This window comes from Argentina silus (genome assembly GCF_951799395.1).
Source record: "Argentina silus genome assembly, chromosome: 15".
NCBI lineage: Eukaryota > Metazoa > Chordata > Actinopteri > Argentiniformes > Argentinidae > Argentina > Argentina silus.
Genome location: NC_139669.1, coordinates 1,069,774 through 1,084,450, shown reverse-complemented (window position 1 = coordinate 1,084,450; position 14,677 = coordinate 1,069,774). Strand labels below are relative to the sequence as shown.

The 14,677-nt window shown below is 46.6% G+C and overlaps 1 protein-coding gene across 1 annotated transcript in view; it reads left to right on the top strand.

The window, feature by feature from the left end:
- The window catches only part of kdrl (kinase insert domain receptor like), a gene marked incomplete at its 5' end in the record, with an annotated part of 46,660 nt that extends 33,436 nt beyond the window's left edge, over nucleotides 1-13,224 (top strand). Inside the window, 7 exons of the mRNA XM_083686850.1 lie at nucleotides 162-273; nucleotides 2,406-2,505; nucleotides 5,871-5,976; nucleotides 8,868-8,989; nucleotides 9,739-9,817; nucleotides 10,155-10,258; nucleotides 12,562-13,224. Of these exons, the coding sequence (XP_083542976.1) occupies nucleotides 162-273; nucleotides 2,406-2,505; nucleotides 5,871-5,976; nucleotides 8,868-8,989; nucleotides 9,739-9,817; nucleotides 10,155-10,258; nucleotides 12,562-12,742 (804 nt within the window). The 3' untranslated portion in view covers nucleotides 12,743-13,224. The remainder of the gene's footprint in view (nucleotides 1-161; nucleotides 274-2,405; nucleotides 2,506-5,870; nucleotides 5,977-8,867; nucleotides 8,990-9,738; nucleotides 9,818-10,154; nucleotides 10,259-12,561) is intronic.
- Nucleotides 13,225-14,677: the final 1,453 nt, after the last annotated feature.

Here is a 14,677-nt window from a genome sequence, read left to right as displayed (position 1 = left end):
CACGGGGGGCGTGTAGGCACACAGCTCAAAACCCCTCTGCTTCTCTTCAGATCCTAAGACCTGACAGGATGGTTATTGATTGTATTGATGGGTTAGTGTTTCACATGTGAGATTGGCTGCAGGTGTAAAGGAGCTCTTATCTCTGTCTCTTCCCCCTACAGGCCAGACTGCCCCTCAAGTGGATGGCGCCGGAGGCTATTTTTGACAAGATCTACACCACTCAGAGTGACGTGTGGTCCTTCGGAGTGCTTATGTGGGAGATATTCTCACTGGGTAAATATACGTTCAATCTTGACCACAAACAGCTCACTGCCGTCTCCCCTCACACCCCTCTGAATGATCATCTGTGCATATTTCGCGATGCAGTCACTCACAACAATTCAGGCTCCCTCATCTACTCAGGACTACTGTTAACACTACAGTGGCTGATACTACAAAGGTGGTCTGTTTGTGTGCCCACTTCCCTGTTTGCCTCACAGTGTGCCATTCTCAGGAACTGTGGTATTTTCTTAGATTATTCTCATACAGAAGTGTGAAATTGTTTCTGTGCTACATCCACACGTTTCCAATCATAATTTGGTTGTTTTATCATAAAATGGTCTCAGTGAACGTTGCACCGAGGGAATTCCTCTTACTGAATTAGCAGGTGGTGAATTCATTCACCATTCCAATTCGAACATAAAAAATTACATTTCAGTATTTCTCCCAAAAGAAAGGGAGAAAGTTTCTCTCATCAAAGCTGTTCAGTGAAGGGAGACTAGACGTTTCCAGTCAGCAAGCAAGGTGCCCCCAGCTACGGAGCTCTTCCAGATGCACTGTAGTGGGTAATAACTGTCTTCTGCTGCTGCGTAATTGTGCCTTTGGGACAAAATGGAGCTGCATTGTCTGCTGTTTTCATGCTGCTTGTGCAAAAACATTTGTGAACTTCGGCTGTGAATTTTATCACAGGCAAGGCCCATTAAAAAGAAAGAATACCTCCCATTTAAGGTAGGCCGTTTCTTCCCAGCTGGCAATACAAACTGGCTGTAACCAAGCAGCCGATCAATGTAAATGTTTGCCCCCGCTGTGAAACCGCTGCAACCTTTAAGGCGGTATTGTATGTAGGGTCCATGACTGCCTATGCACCGTGCTGCTGGGCTGACCAAGCATTTCTATAGCATCAAATAATGTATGTATGTTCAAATGTCACCATAAGTAGCAAGGACAACAACCAGAGTAAATGTTAAAAGGAGAGAACACCAGATTGATGCAGGGGTTTGGCTTGGATTGTGCTCCAGTTGAACCGCTGCCATGACGTGGGTCAATGAAAAGTGTGTGAAATTTCAAATTCCTCAGAACACGGGGGAACAAAGCTATTTCACACGCTCTCTCTGTGTCTCTCTCTCTCTCTCTCTCTCACTCTCTCTCTCTCTCTCTCTCTGTCTCTGTCTCTCTCTCTCTCTCTCTCGCTCTCTCTCTCTCTCTCTCTCTCTCTCTCACTTTCTTTCTCTTCCTCACTTTATCGTTCTCTCTCTCAATGCACACACACACACACACACACACACACAGACACACACACACACACACACACACACACACACACAGACACACACACACACACACACAGTGACATTTACCATCAAAGAAACACTAACTCACACATCTGGGTGGTGTTAACTTGGTTTAAAAGATAAATTAGGACACAAGACGACAAGAAACTAAATAAACAGCGAGTCTTGCAACCTGATAGGGTTCGGAGGTCAAACGTTCGCTCCAGTTCTGAGGTACTCTCGTATGCAGATTGGGATGTGACCCAAAGTCTAGCAGCATGACTTTCGTCTTGTGGTTTAGGATTTCCCAGTCTTGTTAGTTTAGGTGTCACAACTGAAACTACACCCGGCGTTGGATATTTCACATCGGTTTCGCAGCGATCAGCATATTTGTATTTGTTTGTAAAGATTGGTTGGCAGTGACAGGAGTAAAGATTAAAGTCTGTCCTAGTAGAAGTAACTTTGTCCTAAGACTCGATGTTAATATCTACAGAAAGCCCCGGAGCTTTAGATGCTATCTGGTATTGTGTCTGGGGGTCTCAATCGGGTACATGAAAATATTGTTCCTTGAGTCGGGAACTTTTTCTGGATTACATGGCATGGGCAGTATTTTCCAGACCCAACTGGATTGGATATTTGATATGAGTTGCCTTAGTTTATCAGTGTTATAAGAGCCAAGCATGAATTATAATTATTTGACCAATAATACAATAATCCTCAGATAGCCAGTTCTATTACTGTGGTAACGTTTAACATTATGTTGCCCCTATACCTGTGTAGAGTTATGCTGTATTACTGCATTAACAGCATTGTATGAAGATGTTCTAGATAACTAGGTAACCCCCCCCCCCCCCCCCCGCTCTCGCCTCTCACCAGGAGCCTCCCCGTACCCCGGCCTACACATCGATGAGGAATTCTGCTGCAGACTGAAAGAAGGAACCAGGATGAGAGCTCCGGAATACTCCTCTTCTGAGATGTAAGGGTCCAGCCGTCTCTTCATGTCAACCTAACCAAAACATGCAAGGAACGAAGCAAACTTGCAGTTTAATGAGTGTCCGTCAAGAGGTTTATCACAATTCTATACAGAAGATCTCATATCAGCCATAATGCTTCACGCAGGGTGGATTTCCTCAGCTCGTCACTTTTAAAAGAACCCAGTGTATGCCTCTAGTGTTGTCCTCTCTTTCTAACCCCCTAACCTCTCCTGTAGGTAATTAGAAGGGACCTTTACACAGGCCAAGAGAGGAAAGGGGACCAAAGAAAAGCCTTCCATATCGATAGAGCTTTAAAAAGAGGGCTTGTATCTAATATCCCTCCTTAAGCTTCTCCTGAATGGCCGGCAAGGCCTGATAGGAATCATGGGTAATCCGGCCCTGTGTGCGGGGGGAGGCAGGGGTTGCTGATTGGCAGTTAGCGGAGGGGCGGCGGGCGTGAAGCACGGATCCGTTTTCTGACCGACATCGATGCGGCCGTAATCGAGCTCAACATTAAAGGCAGCGACGGGGCTGGGGGAACAAGGGGAGGGGGAAGCCGGACACAGTGGCAGGACCCCCGGCATGGCAGAGCAAGGAGAGGGCTAGGGGGGCTGGTTATTCCCCCTGTGGGTTGGGGCTCTGAAGCAGGACGCTGGTGGACACTGCTGAAACAGAATATCTGTGGGGGAGTTGCTCCTTCCTGCGCCTATGGAGGGGGGGGGGGGGGGTAGCTGAGGTTGTTGTTGCCTTCAGGAGGGTGGCTCTGCAGGCAGCGCTACATGCCCTGTCTGGCTCTCTCTCTCTCTCTCTCTCTCTCCTGGTCACAGGCCAAGGGCCACGTCTAAGAAGGGAGTGAGACATTTACAGTCTGCTCCCACTTAAGACCCTGCGGTCAGTTTCTGAGCACTGCACTCAATCTTCCACTCACATGTACTGTATTAAAATTGATTTTAATTTGCGACGGAGCGTCAAGTCAAATTCCCTCTGTCTTATTCATTCGGAAAGGATAAATGCCATACTTGTGTTTTATAACATTGTACCACCACCAAGGTCCAGGATTTTTTACAGCGTCTTGTGCCAACTGGAGCCAATTGAATGGATATATCATGTACGCTATGGAGACGGTGATTGGAGATGACCTGCAAAATATGATCCAGACTTGTGTCTTAAAGAGATGGGGGGGGGGGGGGGGTGGTATACGTAAATGTAAGCTTCATAGATCCAGACCAACTGGTGCCAAGATCCTCTCTGAGATGCGTTTCATTCTTTCCATCCTGGTTCAAAGTAGCCCATTGACAGAATTAAGATGTAAGGACCAGATAACACTGCTGAGCTCATACCAGTGAAACATGAAGTACAGCCTGCCTCCTGTGAAGTACAGCCTGCCTCCTGTGAAGTACAGCCTGCCTCCTGTGTCAGATAAAGATAATACCTAGTAGTGCTGTTCTAAATGGGAAGCAGAGGAGCCTTCATGCTTTCCACTCCACAGGGGTAATACCTCTCGTCTCATTCTCCTCTCCTCATGTCTGCTGTTGATCGTGTGTGTGTGTGTGTGTGTGTGTGTGTGTGTGTGTGTGTGTGTGTGTGTGTGTGTGTGTGTAAGCCTCCGTTCCTACCCTGACACCATGACCCTGACCCTGACCCTGACCCCGACCCTGAACCTGACCTACAGCCCTCATTATATCCATGATGATGAGAGGGACAGGAGGTTGCGGCCGATGTCGGGCGGTAAATCTGTGCCGCTGATGCACTGACTTATCAGGAATGTGACCCTCCCCCCTCCCCACTCCCCACCATGAGCCCACCGGAGGTCCGGCTCGGCCTGATGCATCCTCACAGGAATGCGGAGGTTGCTCCTTAAGACACAGGAATAAAAAAAAACTGAAGGATGTCCACCTCTCATGCTCCCACAGCTGTCCAGCCATAGGAGATCACTGTAGTACTGGGCTGAGGAATTCTACCGCCACAATGGCCCCCCTGTAACGTATTCCCTGAAGAAATAGAAGAGATGGGAACCAATTTATTCCCATTACGAAGCAGACAGGAAGCGTGGTTCAAATTGTGCAGCTATACAATGTGTCTGCACCCCCCCAGCCCCCCCACCACCCCCCCTTGATGTGTGGGGCCATCATCATGATGTGGACTTCCTGTCACTGTGAGGATCTCCTCCACCTGGCGAAGGAGCCTCATTAACATTGGAATCACAGCCAAGCTGCTTCCTTTCTGCCAACCCTGACAGCACTGGGAGGAGAGGGCCCAGGTCTAGGTGCCCAGGGTCTAGGTAGAGGAGGAGAGGGCCTAGGTCTAGGTGCCCAGGGTCTAGGTAGAGGAGGAGAGGGCCTAGGTCTAGGTGCCCAGGGTCTAGGTAGAGGAGGAGAGGGCCTAGGTCTAGGTGTCCTGAACACAAACACAGATGGATAAGGTAGAGGAGGAGCGGGGCCTGGGCGGCAGGGACAGGCAGGGGGAAGATGGGCCAAGTAATGGACCATCTGCTTTTTACTGTAATTTTCCTCCAAAACTCACAAATTGACTCAATCTGGTGCCATTCGGAGAAACATAATTGGGTTAATGGTCACCTGGCTTTATTTATGGAAGGCCCCAACTTTTTTTGGGGGGGGGGGGGGGGGGGGGGGCATAACAGAAAAAGGGATCTATTATGGCCGGGCCAGGTCTGACACACTGAGGGGTTGATTTAAACAGCAGCCACGGCCGGCAGGCAGGCGCTCAGTCTGTGGATTCCTCCACGGCCTGCACACAGCCATTACAGCCCACTACAATGGAAACTCTCATAACTCTCACCTGGGCAGAGCCGCTGACAGCTCGTCAGAGACCTGAGGGGGGGGGGGGGGGGCTCCCTCCTCTCCCTCCTCTCCTAATGTTCACACTGAGACCATGAGGGGATCAGATACAGCCTCCAAGACCATGGGGATTCATGGAAAAATAGTGAATGTGGTGGATATGAATATTTTAGATGACAGTAGATTTCGACGTGGGCCACTTGCGGGACATACTCTGTGTTGGTCTCCACGTGCACAGACAGGTCTGTCTGGTGAGGGAGACCACTAGGGTAGAGGTCAAAGTGAGAGACCAAGCGACCAGGCTTACTGTGGTGGTTTGCTGCGTCCTCGCAGTCTGAAAGCACAGCAGAGCAAAGCCCAGGAACACAAACACATCTCAACTGTATGGTTGAGAGTAGACCTCACTGTGCCAAATACCAGTCCATATGTCTCTGAATACTTGGAGAAATACCAATGATTGTGGCTCATTATATTTATGGCTATGTTATGTGTGAGAATATATGTGTGCCAATTGAATTACGTGTGTAATCTCTCCCATCACTCATCTCTCTGTGTTATGTTCTCCTCAGATACCAGACCATGCTGGACTGCTGGCAGGGGGAGCCAGAAGAAAGGCCCACCTTCACTGGGCTGGTGGAGAGCCTAGGAGACCTGCTCCAGGCCAGTGTACAGCAGGTAAGATGACAACAACAACAACAACAACAACAACAACAACAACAACAGGCAGGGATCTGGGACCTGAGTGAATACTCCAATACCTGACTGAATTGTTGAGCCAGGTTATCACTGATCTGACATGACTGGATAGGTGCAATGTGATTGAACCTTTGAATCCAATGATGTTGGATCTGTGAAAACCTTTCTGAAACACAGGCTTGAACGTGGTTTTGAATACAGGCTTGACGTATATTTTTGATATGCTGTCGATTTGACCCAACACATATGTCTGTTGCTCTGGCAACAATCCCAAACCACATCCATGTGGCAAGGTTGATGGCAGACAGTGAGACCACAGACATGCCACAATTTAGGACTCAGGCCATAATTTGTCTTTACACAACCACTTTTAACAATGAAATTAGTCACTGGTTCCGGATGGTGGTGGTGAGTCACACATTTGCAAACATTCAGGAAGCGGCGCCTCAGATCTGAGCACTGCGGACTGAAGGAGATGCAAAAGGGGCATCTGGCCCGAGGGGGTGCTCAGAGTAACTGGGAGGGGAAGTCACACTCGACATGGCCACGCCGCTCCTTTGAAGAAGCAGGAGCAGGCGCGTAACAGGAACCACACTGTAAAACCGCTGGAAAAACATAGTAATACTGATGTGATGCAATATTAAAAGCTCTGTATCAAGGTACATACAATATTTTTAATTTAGAAGTGTGTTGGGGCAGGCAGAACATGTTGGAAGGGTGTTGGATAATTCCAGCACAAATTAATTACAATAGAAACATTAAAAACCCACTGACAGTCACAAACACAAACACAGATCACAAAGACTGACAGTCTGGATGATTAAATGTTGTAATAATCCAGCTGCTTAAAATACTGACTAATATAATCCCATAATCCCATTTCACATCACTGTTCAGTTTTAACTTTGAAAGTAACCCCCCTGTACAGTAAACATGTTGTCCCCCAACATGATGTAGCGCCCCTCTATAAAAGGAGAGGGATGGAGATGCCTGTGAATGAAGCAAGTGAAGGGTATTCATGAACATTTTACTATGACAGTCTGGTTGTCTGTGTTTTACAGTGCTGTGTCCCCGTTGCGCACAGGGAGGGCTTTTCTCTTGGTGAATTTGGGCTACTATCGTACTAACTCTGTATTGACATAAGACACCTTTACTTCAAACACAAATTTCACCAGTAGGCTAAAATAAAATATTTGCACAGCCGATATTTCTATCAGACTTTGCTTCTTACAGCTTTGTGTTGATTTCTCAAAATATTATTCCCAAATTTGTTAGCTAAAACAAAATATTTGCACAGGCATATTATTTAGTTCCATATTCGACTGGCTGTAAACCAAGGAAACACAACTCTGGTTTCTGTACTGATATAGACCAAGTTTAAACATTACATTATGCTGCATAACAGACTTCACTCACAAAATATTATTCCCAAATTCGTTAGGCTACAGGCCTACAGCTGCATTCATAGCCAGACTGAAAAGTTAACAGAACTTGTGCTTATTTGATTCATTATCAGTTTGGCTTCTTACAGCTGTGTGTTGCTTTCTCAAAATACTATTCCCAAATTCATTTGGCTATGCCTACTGCATTAGGCTACACTCCTAGGTACCCTATTACACATAATAGCACCCTATTATGGCATGTTTAAATGACCTCAAAACTCATAAAAATCTCTATGGCAAGACGTATCTTTCACCATAGTTTTGCCAAAATTGGGCTAATCAGTGTAATTTTGTAAATGTCCCATCTGTATGGCAAGACCCTTCATTCACCCATCACCAACTGTCATCAAAATTGTCTCAGTGGAGTCAGAGAAAAAGCTTGTGACAACAATCATGTCTCTTCACCAGCCTCAGCCACACACTGAAAGATGTCCATATTGAACACATCTAAAGCAATGAAGGACCTTGGAAGTAAAACACAAGTATTCTCCACTGGGTCTGTTTTCCTACATTTCAAATAAAGACAGGGATGGAATGACAAGGAAATACTGAGAAAGAGGGACGGAAGTCAAGAGAGGGGAAAGCAGTGACTGTTATTGATACTGATGGAAAACTGGCTGTTTCTCCAGAGAGAACAATACATTCCCATCCAGTCCTGAATGCCAGAAATTGAGTTTAGAAGGAGAGAGGTCTCAGTCCCAGAGGGAATGGTAAAGACTCCCACAGATACCCATACTCCTTGGCTTGTGCTCCCAGTTTCACCTCTTCCAGAGTGGGTGGCTGCTGTCCAGATAGTTCATTAGCTGCAGACAGACTGAGACAGTAAACACAGCAGAGGAATTAGAGGAGACAGTAATTGAGGACAGGGACCCTGCAGTAAAGCGATAGGAGATGCAGGAGACCAGACATCACATCACATAAAAACACACACATACAGTCTTGTAACATAACAGATCACTCTCAGTGAAAGCCATCCACATGGGAAACCCTCCAGACTGGTCAGAGAGAGAGAGAGAGAGCTGTGAGGATTTCAGCCCTTCCATTAATACAGGTCTGTATACAGGTCTTCTGCTGGTCTCAGGTTCAGTCCTTCACGGGCCGTCAGCGAGGCTGTCTCCAGCAGCGTCATCACCTTGCTTCGTATGCACATTCCGCATTAGATTTATTAGGCGTGACCTTGGTTTCTTTGGCTCGCCGCCGTGGCCTGTGGGTCCTGGATGTTAGCGTAGCATGCAGACAGTATCGCTCCCTAATCTTCCTAAGCTCTGCACACTTCTATCACATGTGCTTTTCATCATACTGTAAAGGCCCCTGCATGCATGTGTTCTGACTCTGAGATTCTGACTCTGAGATTCTGACTCTGAGATTCTCTCTCTCTCTCTCTCTCTCTCTCTCTCTCTTTGTCTCTCTCTCTCTCTCTGCGTTCAGGAGGGGAAGCACTACATCCCCATCAATACCCTGCTGACTCAACAGGGAGATCCCTCCAGCATGACCCCCTCAGACGAGCCCTCCACCAGGCCGGTGTCTCACCGCGACTCAGGGAGCACCTGGTAGGATGACAGGAGCTGAGCCACACTACATTAGCTTGCTATATTAGCCTAAACTAAACAACAGGCACATCACACACACACACACACACACACACACACACACACACACCTGTGACTCACAGCATGACTAAGATCCTCACATTTCATTGAATTACAGTTTAGTTCAACATTATAGATTATAGTTATATATTATAGATTATAGATTGCTCCCATGTATAAACTGGAACAATTCTGTATATATACAAAAAACACTACATTCTCCTAATATACATATATAGTGCCCAAACCGTACTCTAGAAGGAGTGTATTTGGGTCTGCCTAGAGGACAATGAAAATCCTGATTAGGTTTTGACAAGAAATATATACACTGGCAGTCTGATGGCGAGAGAGCTTGTAGCATTATGGCCCCTTCAAGGAATTTGGTCCAGGATTTATGTCCACTTAAGATAATATTTGTCAAGCGCTTGTATTTTCACAGCTCCTAGAAGTGTGTTTATTGAGAAGGTGTTGAAATGCAGTAATGACAGTTATCCCTTAAGCTGAATCAAGCAGCCATTTAATTCTGTCAGTGTTGAAAGGAAAAATAAATGTGCTTTATTAAGAACAATTCCACTGTAATTGTTGATCCAATTGATCAGGTTCCAGCTGTTATTCAACTGCCCCTTTTTGGAGCCTGTGTAATCTTGGAATTCACTGACTAGAAAATGTTTCATATTTTGGGATCTGACTTGGAAATCTTATCCCTGCAGGAACATTAAGGTCCGTCCAGCCAGTGTGAAGACCTTTGACGAGGTTACCATGGAGAACTCGACAAACGAAAACCATGAGGTGAATTATTACTCACACAGAGAGACTGCATAAACCGCTTCAATGCATGCACACGCCTGCCCTCTTAGTAGGGTGTAACACATGAGGCGTAGAAGACGGGTGAGAATGATTACAAGTATGTTTTGGAGCACTGACACACTTCTATCACATGTGCTTCTCATCATACAGTGATGGGCCCTGCATGCACGTGTTCTGACTCTGAGATCTCTCTCTCTCTCTCTCTCTCTCTCTCTCTCTCTCTCTCTCTCTCTCTCTCTCTCTCTCTCCCCCTCCCTCTCTCTCTCTCTCTCTCTCTCCCCCTCCCTCCCTCTCTCTCCCTCTCTCTCTCTCTCTGCAGGGGGGTCAGTCAGACAGTGGGATGGGTCTGTCGACTGACGACATGAAGACGCTGAAGCGTTTGGAGTCGTTGGCGGGCCGACCCCTGAGCATCATGGCCCTGGCGTGAGTACGCACACACACGCACACACACACACACACACACACACACACACACACACACACACACACACACACAGTTATCCCTTTATAAGCCTGTCACTGACAGCATCCAGAGCCACAGGGAAAGGCAGGCCACGGGCCCTGCCCTGGAAACCCTCCCGCTGAGCAGGAATGTAGACGTTGGGATTGTCATACACACACACACACACACACACACACACACACACACACACACACACACACACACAGTTCCCTCTTACCCCTCAAAAACTCAATGACTGGTTTTCCCTTTTGTCAAAAGAAACCATGCGAGAGAGTGGTGGAGACAAAGCAGTCGGGGGAGGGATCTTGCCCTAAGGTGACAACCCAGAGACCGGGAACAAAAGCAGAGTGGAAGAGTGACTTGGGGCTCGGGTGTTTTAAGAGCATGCACTAACACTCTTTGGCGTTCACTAAAAGGGTTGGTCACCTGATTGAGATGTCCTCTCTGACGTCCTCTCTACTTATCGAGGAGGTTCGGAGCTCAGGTGGAGGGAGTGTTTCCTACGTCACTCAGCCGGAGGACGTGTCCGCTGTAGTGAGAGTGGACATGAGGAACAGGGACAGAGGAGTGTGCTGCTCAAAGCCACGCTGTGGAGAGCCAAACTAATGGATGTTATAAGGACCAGCATCAATTAAGCTCTGACGGCTGAGAGCTCTTAGAATAATATTGTCCTCCTGGTAAAGATTCAACAAGTGAATGTAGGTTCAGGAGAGTTAACTTGAAGATCCAGTGTCTTCTGTCAGAAAGAAAAACATTGAATTATTCATGTATAACCCACTATCCTAAATAAGACTCCGTCTCTGTGTGGATGATTTAGGTCTGAGAGATTGTTTATGATTTTGAACGGCAGCCAATAGCAGCGTTAATCTCCAAGGTCACACCCCTGGACTCAGTCATTACACTATGGACCTCCTGGCACCATGTCGCTGGCCCCCAGCAAACAAGCAACTTCTGAACTAAACACATTGTAATCCAATTTGTACAAAAGAGGGTAGAATTACAATAGAAAATGTGTATCTAGAGCCTGACCTTGAAATCCACTGCAAACATACAAACGCCCCATTCACAAGAAAATGTGAATCCGCTTTAAGAAAAGAAAAAACATAAAACATCTCAAAACAAGCAAGCACAGCTTAGAAAAGAAACAGGAACATTTTGAAAATCCTAAACTTAAAAATGCGAACATGAAAACATCTGGGAGGGGAGTTATGGGGATTATGAATTTATGAGACCAGTCTCAGCATGATTAATGAACATACCACAAGGTCCTGGTTTGATTAAACGTTCTGCATCCCCTCCCTCAGCAACCATTGTTGTTGTCTCCACCCCCCCCCCCCCCCCCCACAACACCCCCCCCCACCCCCACCCCCCCGCCCCTACATGATGCAGAACACTGGGCAAAGCTAGACCTCTACCAGTGGGCAGTGGGCACAACAGTCATCACAGCCGTACCCATGTTGCCACAGCCTCTACCATGGGAGAAACAGTCACCACAGCCGTACCCATGTTGCCATAGCCTCTACCATGGGAGAAACAGTCACCACAGCCGTACCCATGTTGCCATAGCCTCTACCATGGGAGAAACAGTCACCACAGGCATGCAGGGGATGATCTATATATTGAGGTGGGGGAGCTCTCGCTGGGCAACCACTTAATCACTGTCACCTTTGACCTTCTGGAGGTTTACGAGGGCCTCCCCAGCTCTCTGTAATGCCCCCCCCCCCCAACCTGGCACCGCCTCTCCCTCTGACTCTCTACAAAACTATGCCATTGGCATTTACTGTGCCTGGACTGGGAGAGTACACTATTGTTGTCTGTGCGTTGATTCACCCGTCTCAAACATACCGACCTATTCCAGAATAACCATTCATATGAACCCCCCCCCCCCACACTTCTTCAGTCTGGTTGTCAATGTAGTCATTGGAGTGTGATTTACCCCGCTGGGCTCTGACCTTGTGTCCTTGAGAGAGAGACTTTCTGGGAACCCCAGGCAACCAACAGACAATAGGAGTCAATTACTCATATTTAGAGCATTTACCAGAGCAAAAGTAGTCAACAGCAGACAAAAAGGCTTTGGAACATGATTGATGACATATGGCCAGCACTTTTTCCTGACTACGTGATCTGACGGGGAAAACTCTGGGCCCCGAGTCGCCTATAACTAGGGAAAAGCTCCTGGCCCTATATATAAATAATGATCATGGCAATGTATTACTGTTATAGTTGGCCCTCCTAACCCCGTGCTGTCTCTCTCCCTCCCCAGGATGAAGGTGGTGAGTAAAAGCAAGGAGTCTGTGCTGGCTGAAGGGGAGAAGGAGAAGTACCAACCGGTCTCCTCCCTGGACTTCAGTCTGGACGACTCGTCTCTGGACCAAGGTCTGGAGTGCCACAGCCCGCCCCCTGACTACAACTATGTGGTGCGCTACTCCACCCCACCTGTGTAGCCCCCCCAGTGTCAGGAGTCGCCCCCCCACCATGCACCCTCCCGCCCCTGGAGAATCTGACTGACTGCCCTGAGGCCTCTCCTTTGTTCTGACTCTGTCTCTGGACTTCACAGCTCTCCGTTAAAGCCCCGCCTCCCTCCTTCTAACATCCTCACATGTGTCCCTCTCTTTGCCAACCCAAGGCTTTAAGAGAGACGAGCGTTTGACACTTTGTAAGAATGGCGGATTTGGTATTTAGGACATTCTGAGACACCTTTTATCCACTACCTACATCTTTATCTGTCTATCATCCATACGCCTCACAGGGAATAAGAAGGCTCTGGTCAGGCTGCCCCCCCCTCCAGCACAGTGTTACTCTGCCTGCCCAGAGCCCAGAGACCCATCATAGACATGCTGCTGGTCCTCTCCGTTATCCCACTGTGACATCAACACATCCAGCTACACACAGGCTCAGGTATTCGTCTATCTACTGTGAACAGAAAGAGGCACAACCGATTCCAGCTATAGTCCAGACGTGAAAACTAACTACGGTCTCATGAAGGGTGTTGGGGGCGGGTCATACGAAGGGGAGGGAAACGTTAAGAGAAGAGACAGGATAATTGAGGAGTTTCATTGTTTTCATTGACACTATTTTATTTCTGTATAAATATTTGATAGAATTGGTAACTAGAAAGTACATTTTGTTATTTTATTAGATTCTGTTATAATTATTGTTTTATGAGTTAGTAATATAAGATTGAAGAAATATTTTGATCACAAAGTTAATATTTTTAAAACATATTCCGCTGCTTGGACTTATAGCAAGCTCACGTATTGAAATAGCGGCCGCCAGACAGACAATATGGGAGGTTCCTGAATAATTGACAGTGGAAGTCTGAAAAGATGTCTCACTGGAATGCTGGAATCCTCAGTCTTCCCTGCGAACATGTTTTTTTTGTTTTTGCCTTTGTTTGTTCCTCCTTAATTCAGGTCGACCCAGAGAGACAGAGGGGTAGGGTACTCTGTTGTCTGGCAGTATATGGGTCTGTGTTTGGTCCCCCTAGGGTTAGTCTGATCAACAGACTAGAGGAGGTGTATTAAACAGCCAGAGTCCCAGCTTAGCCCCTATAACTGGGGTTAGTACAGGAGGGAACCAGGCAGAGCAGTGTGAGACCACAATGCTTTGGGTTTTACACTGCATCCCTACCGTGACGGTATTTTAAATGAAGAGTTATATTTGGATTCCTTCCCCCCGATCCCGATGTGGTCCAATTCCAGAAGAAACCCTAACTCTGTATATTTATGTTTTGGCAGAGTGGAAATGAGGAAGTGAGATGACACGAGAGAGCCACATGGAGTTTTTTTTTTTTTATGTGTACAAAAAGGTTAGTTAGAAACATGAGCTTAGATTTAGACTTTCATATGAAGTCTGCGTCTCAGAAAGCACTAGTGAAATAAACTATGCATATTTATTTAGGTTATAAACATTGTCACTTATTAAGCCAGATGAAATGTTCACTTAAAAATCACACTGAAGAGTTAACCAAAGGATTCATTCCCTCTGCCTCCTTTACAACAAGACGTAACATTATGGTATTTAATTCCAGATTTATATGCTGTTTACACTGCTGTATACACTATAATTACATAAGCAAACATGAAGGAATTTGCTGTTGTTAGTAGGAATGTTTATAATGCTAATCTGTGTTACTGACCATATTTTATGCTAGAAATGTTACTGCAGCTTGCAGGGCAGGCTACAGGAATCCTCCGTGTGTGTGAAGCAGCACCAGGCTGGTCACTGTATACTGGTCACTTAGTAACTTATATTATCCGCTTTAGCACATGTTCAATCTTTGTGAGGATAAAGTCTAACTTAACATTTTGCCTAAATCTTTTGGTTAGTCACACCAGGTGTTAGTCTTAGCTAATGTTTCCTTACACAAAGGAGAGAGT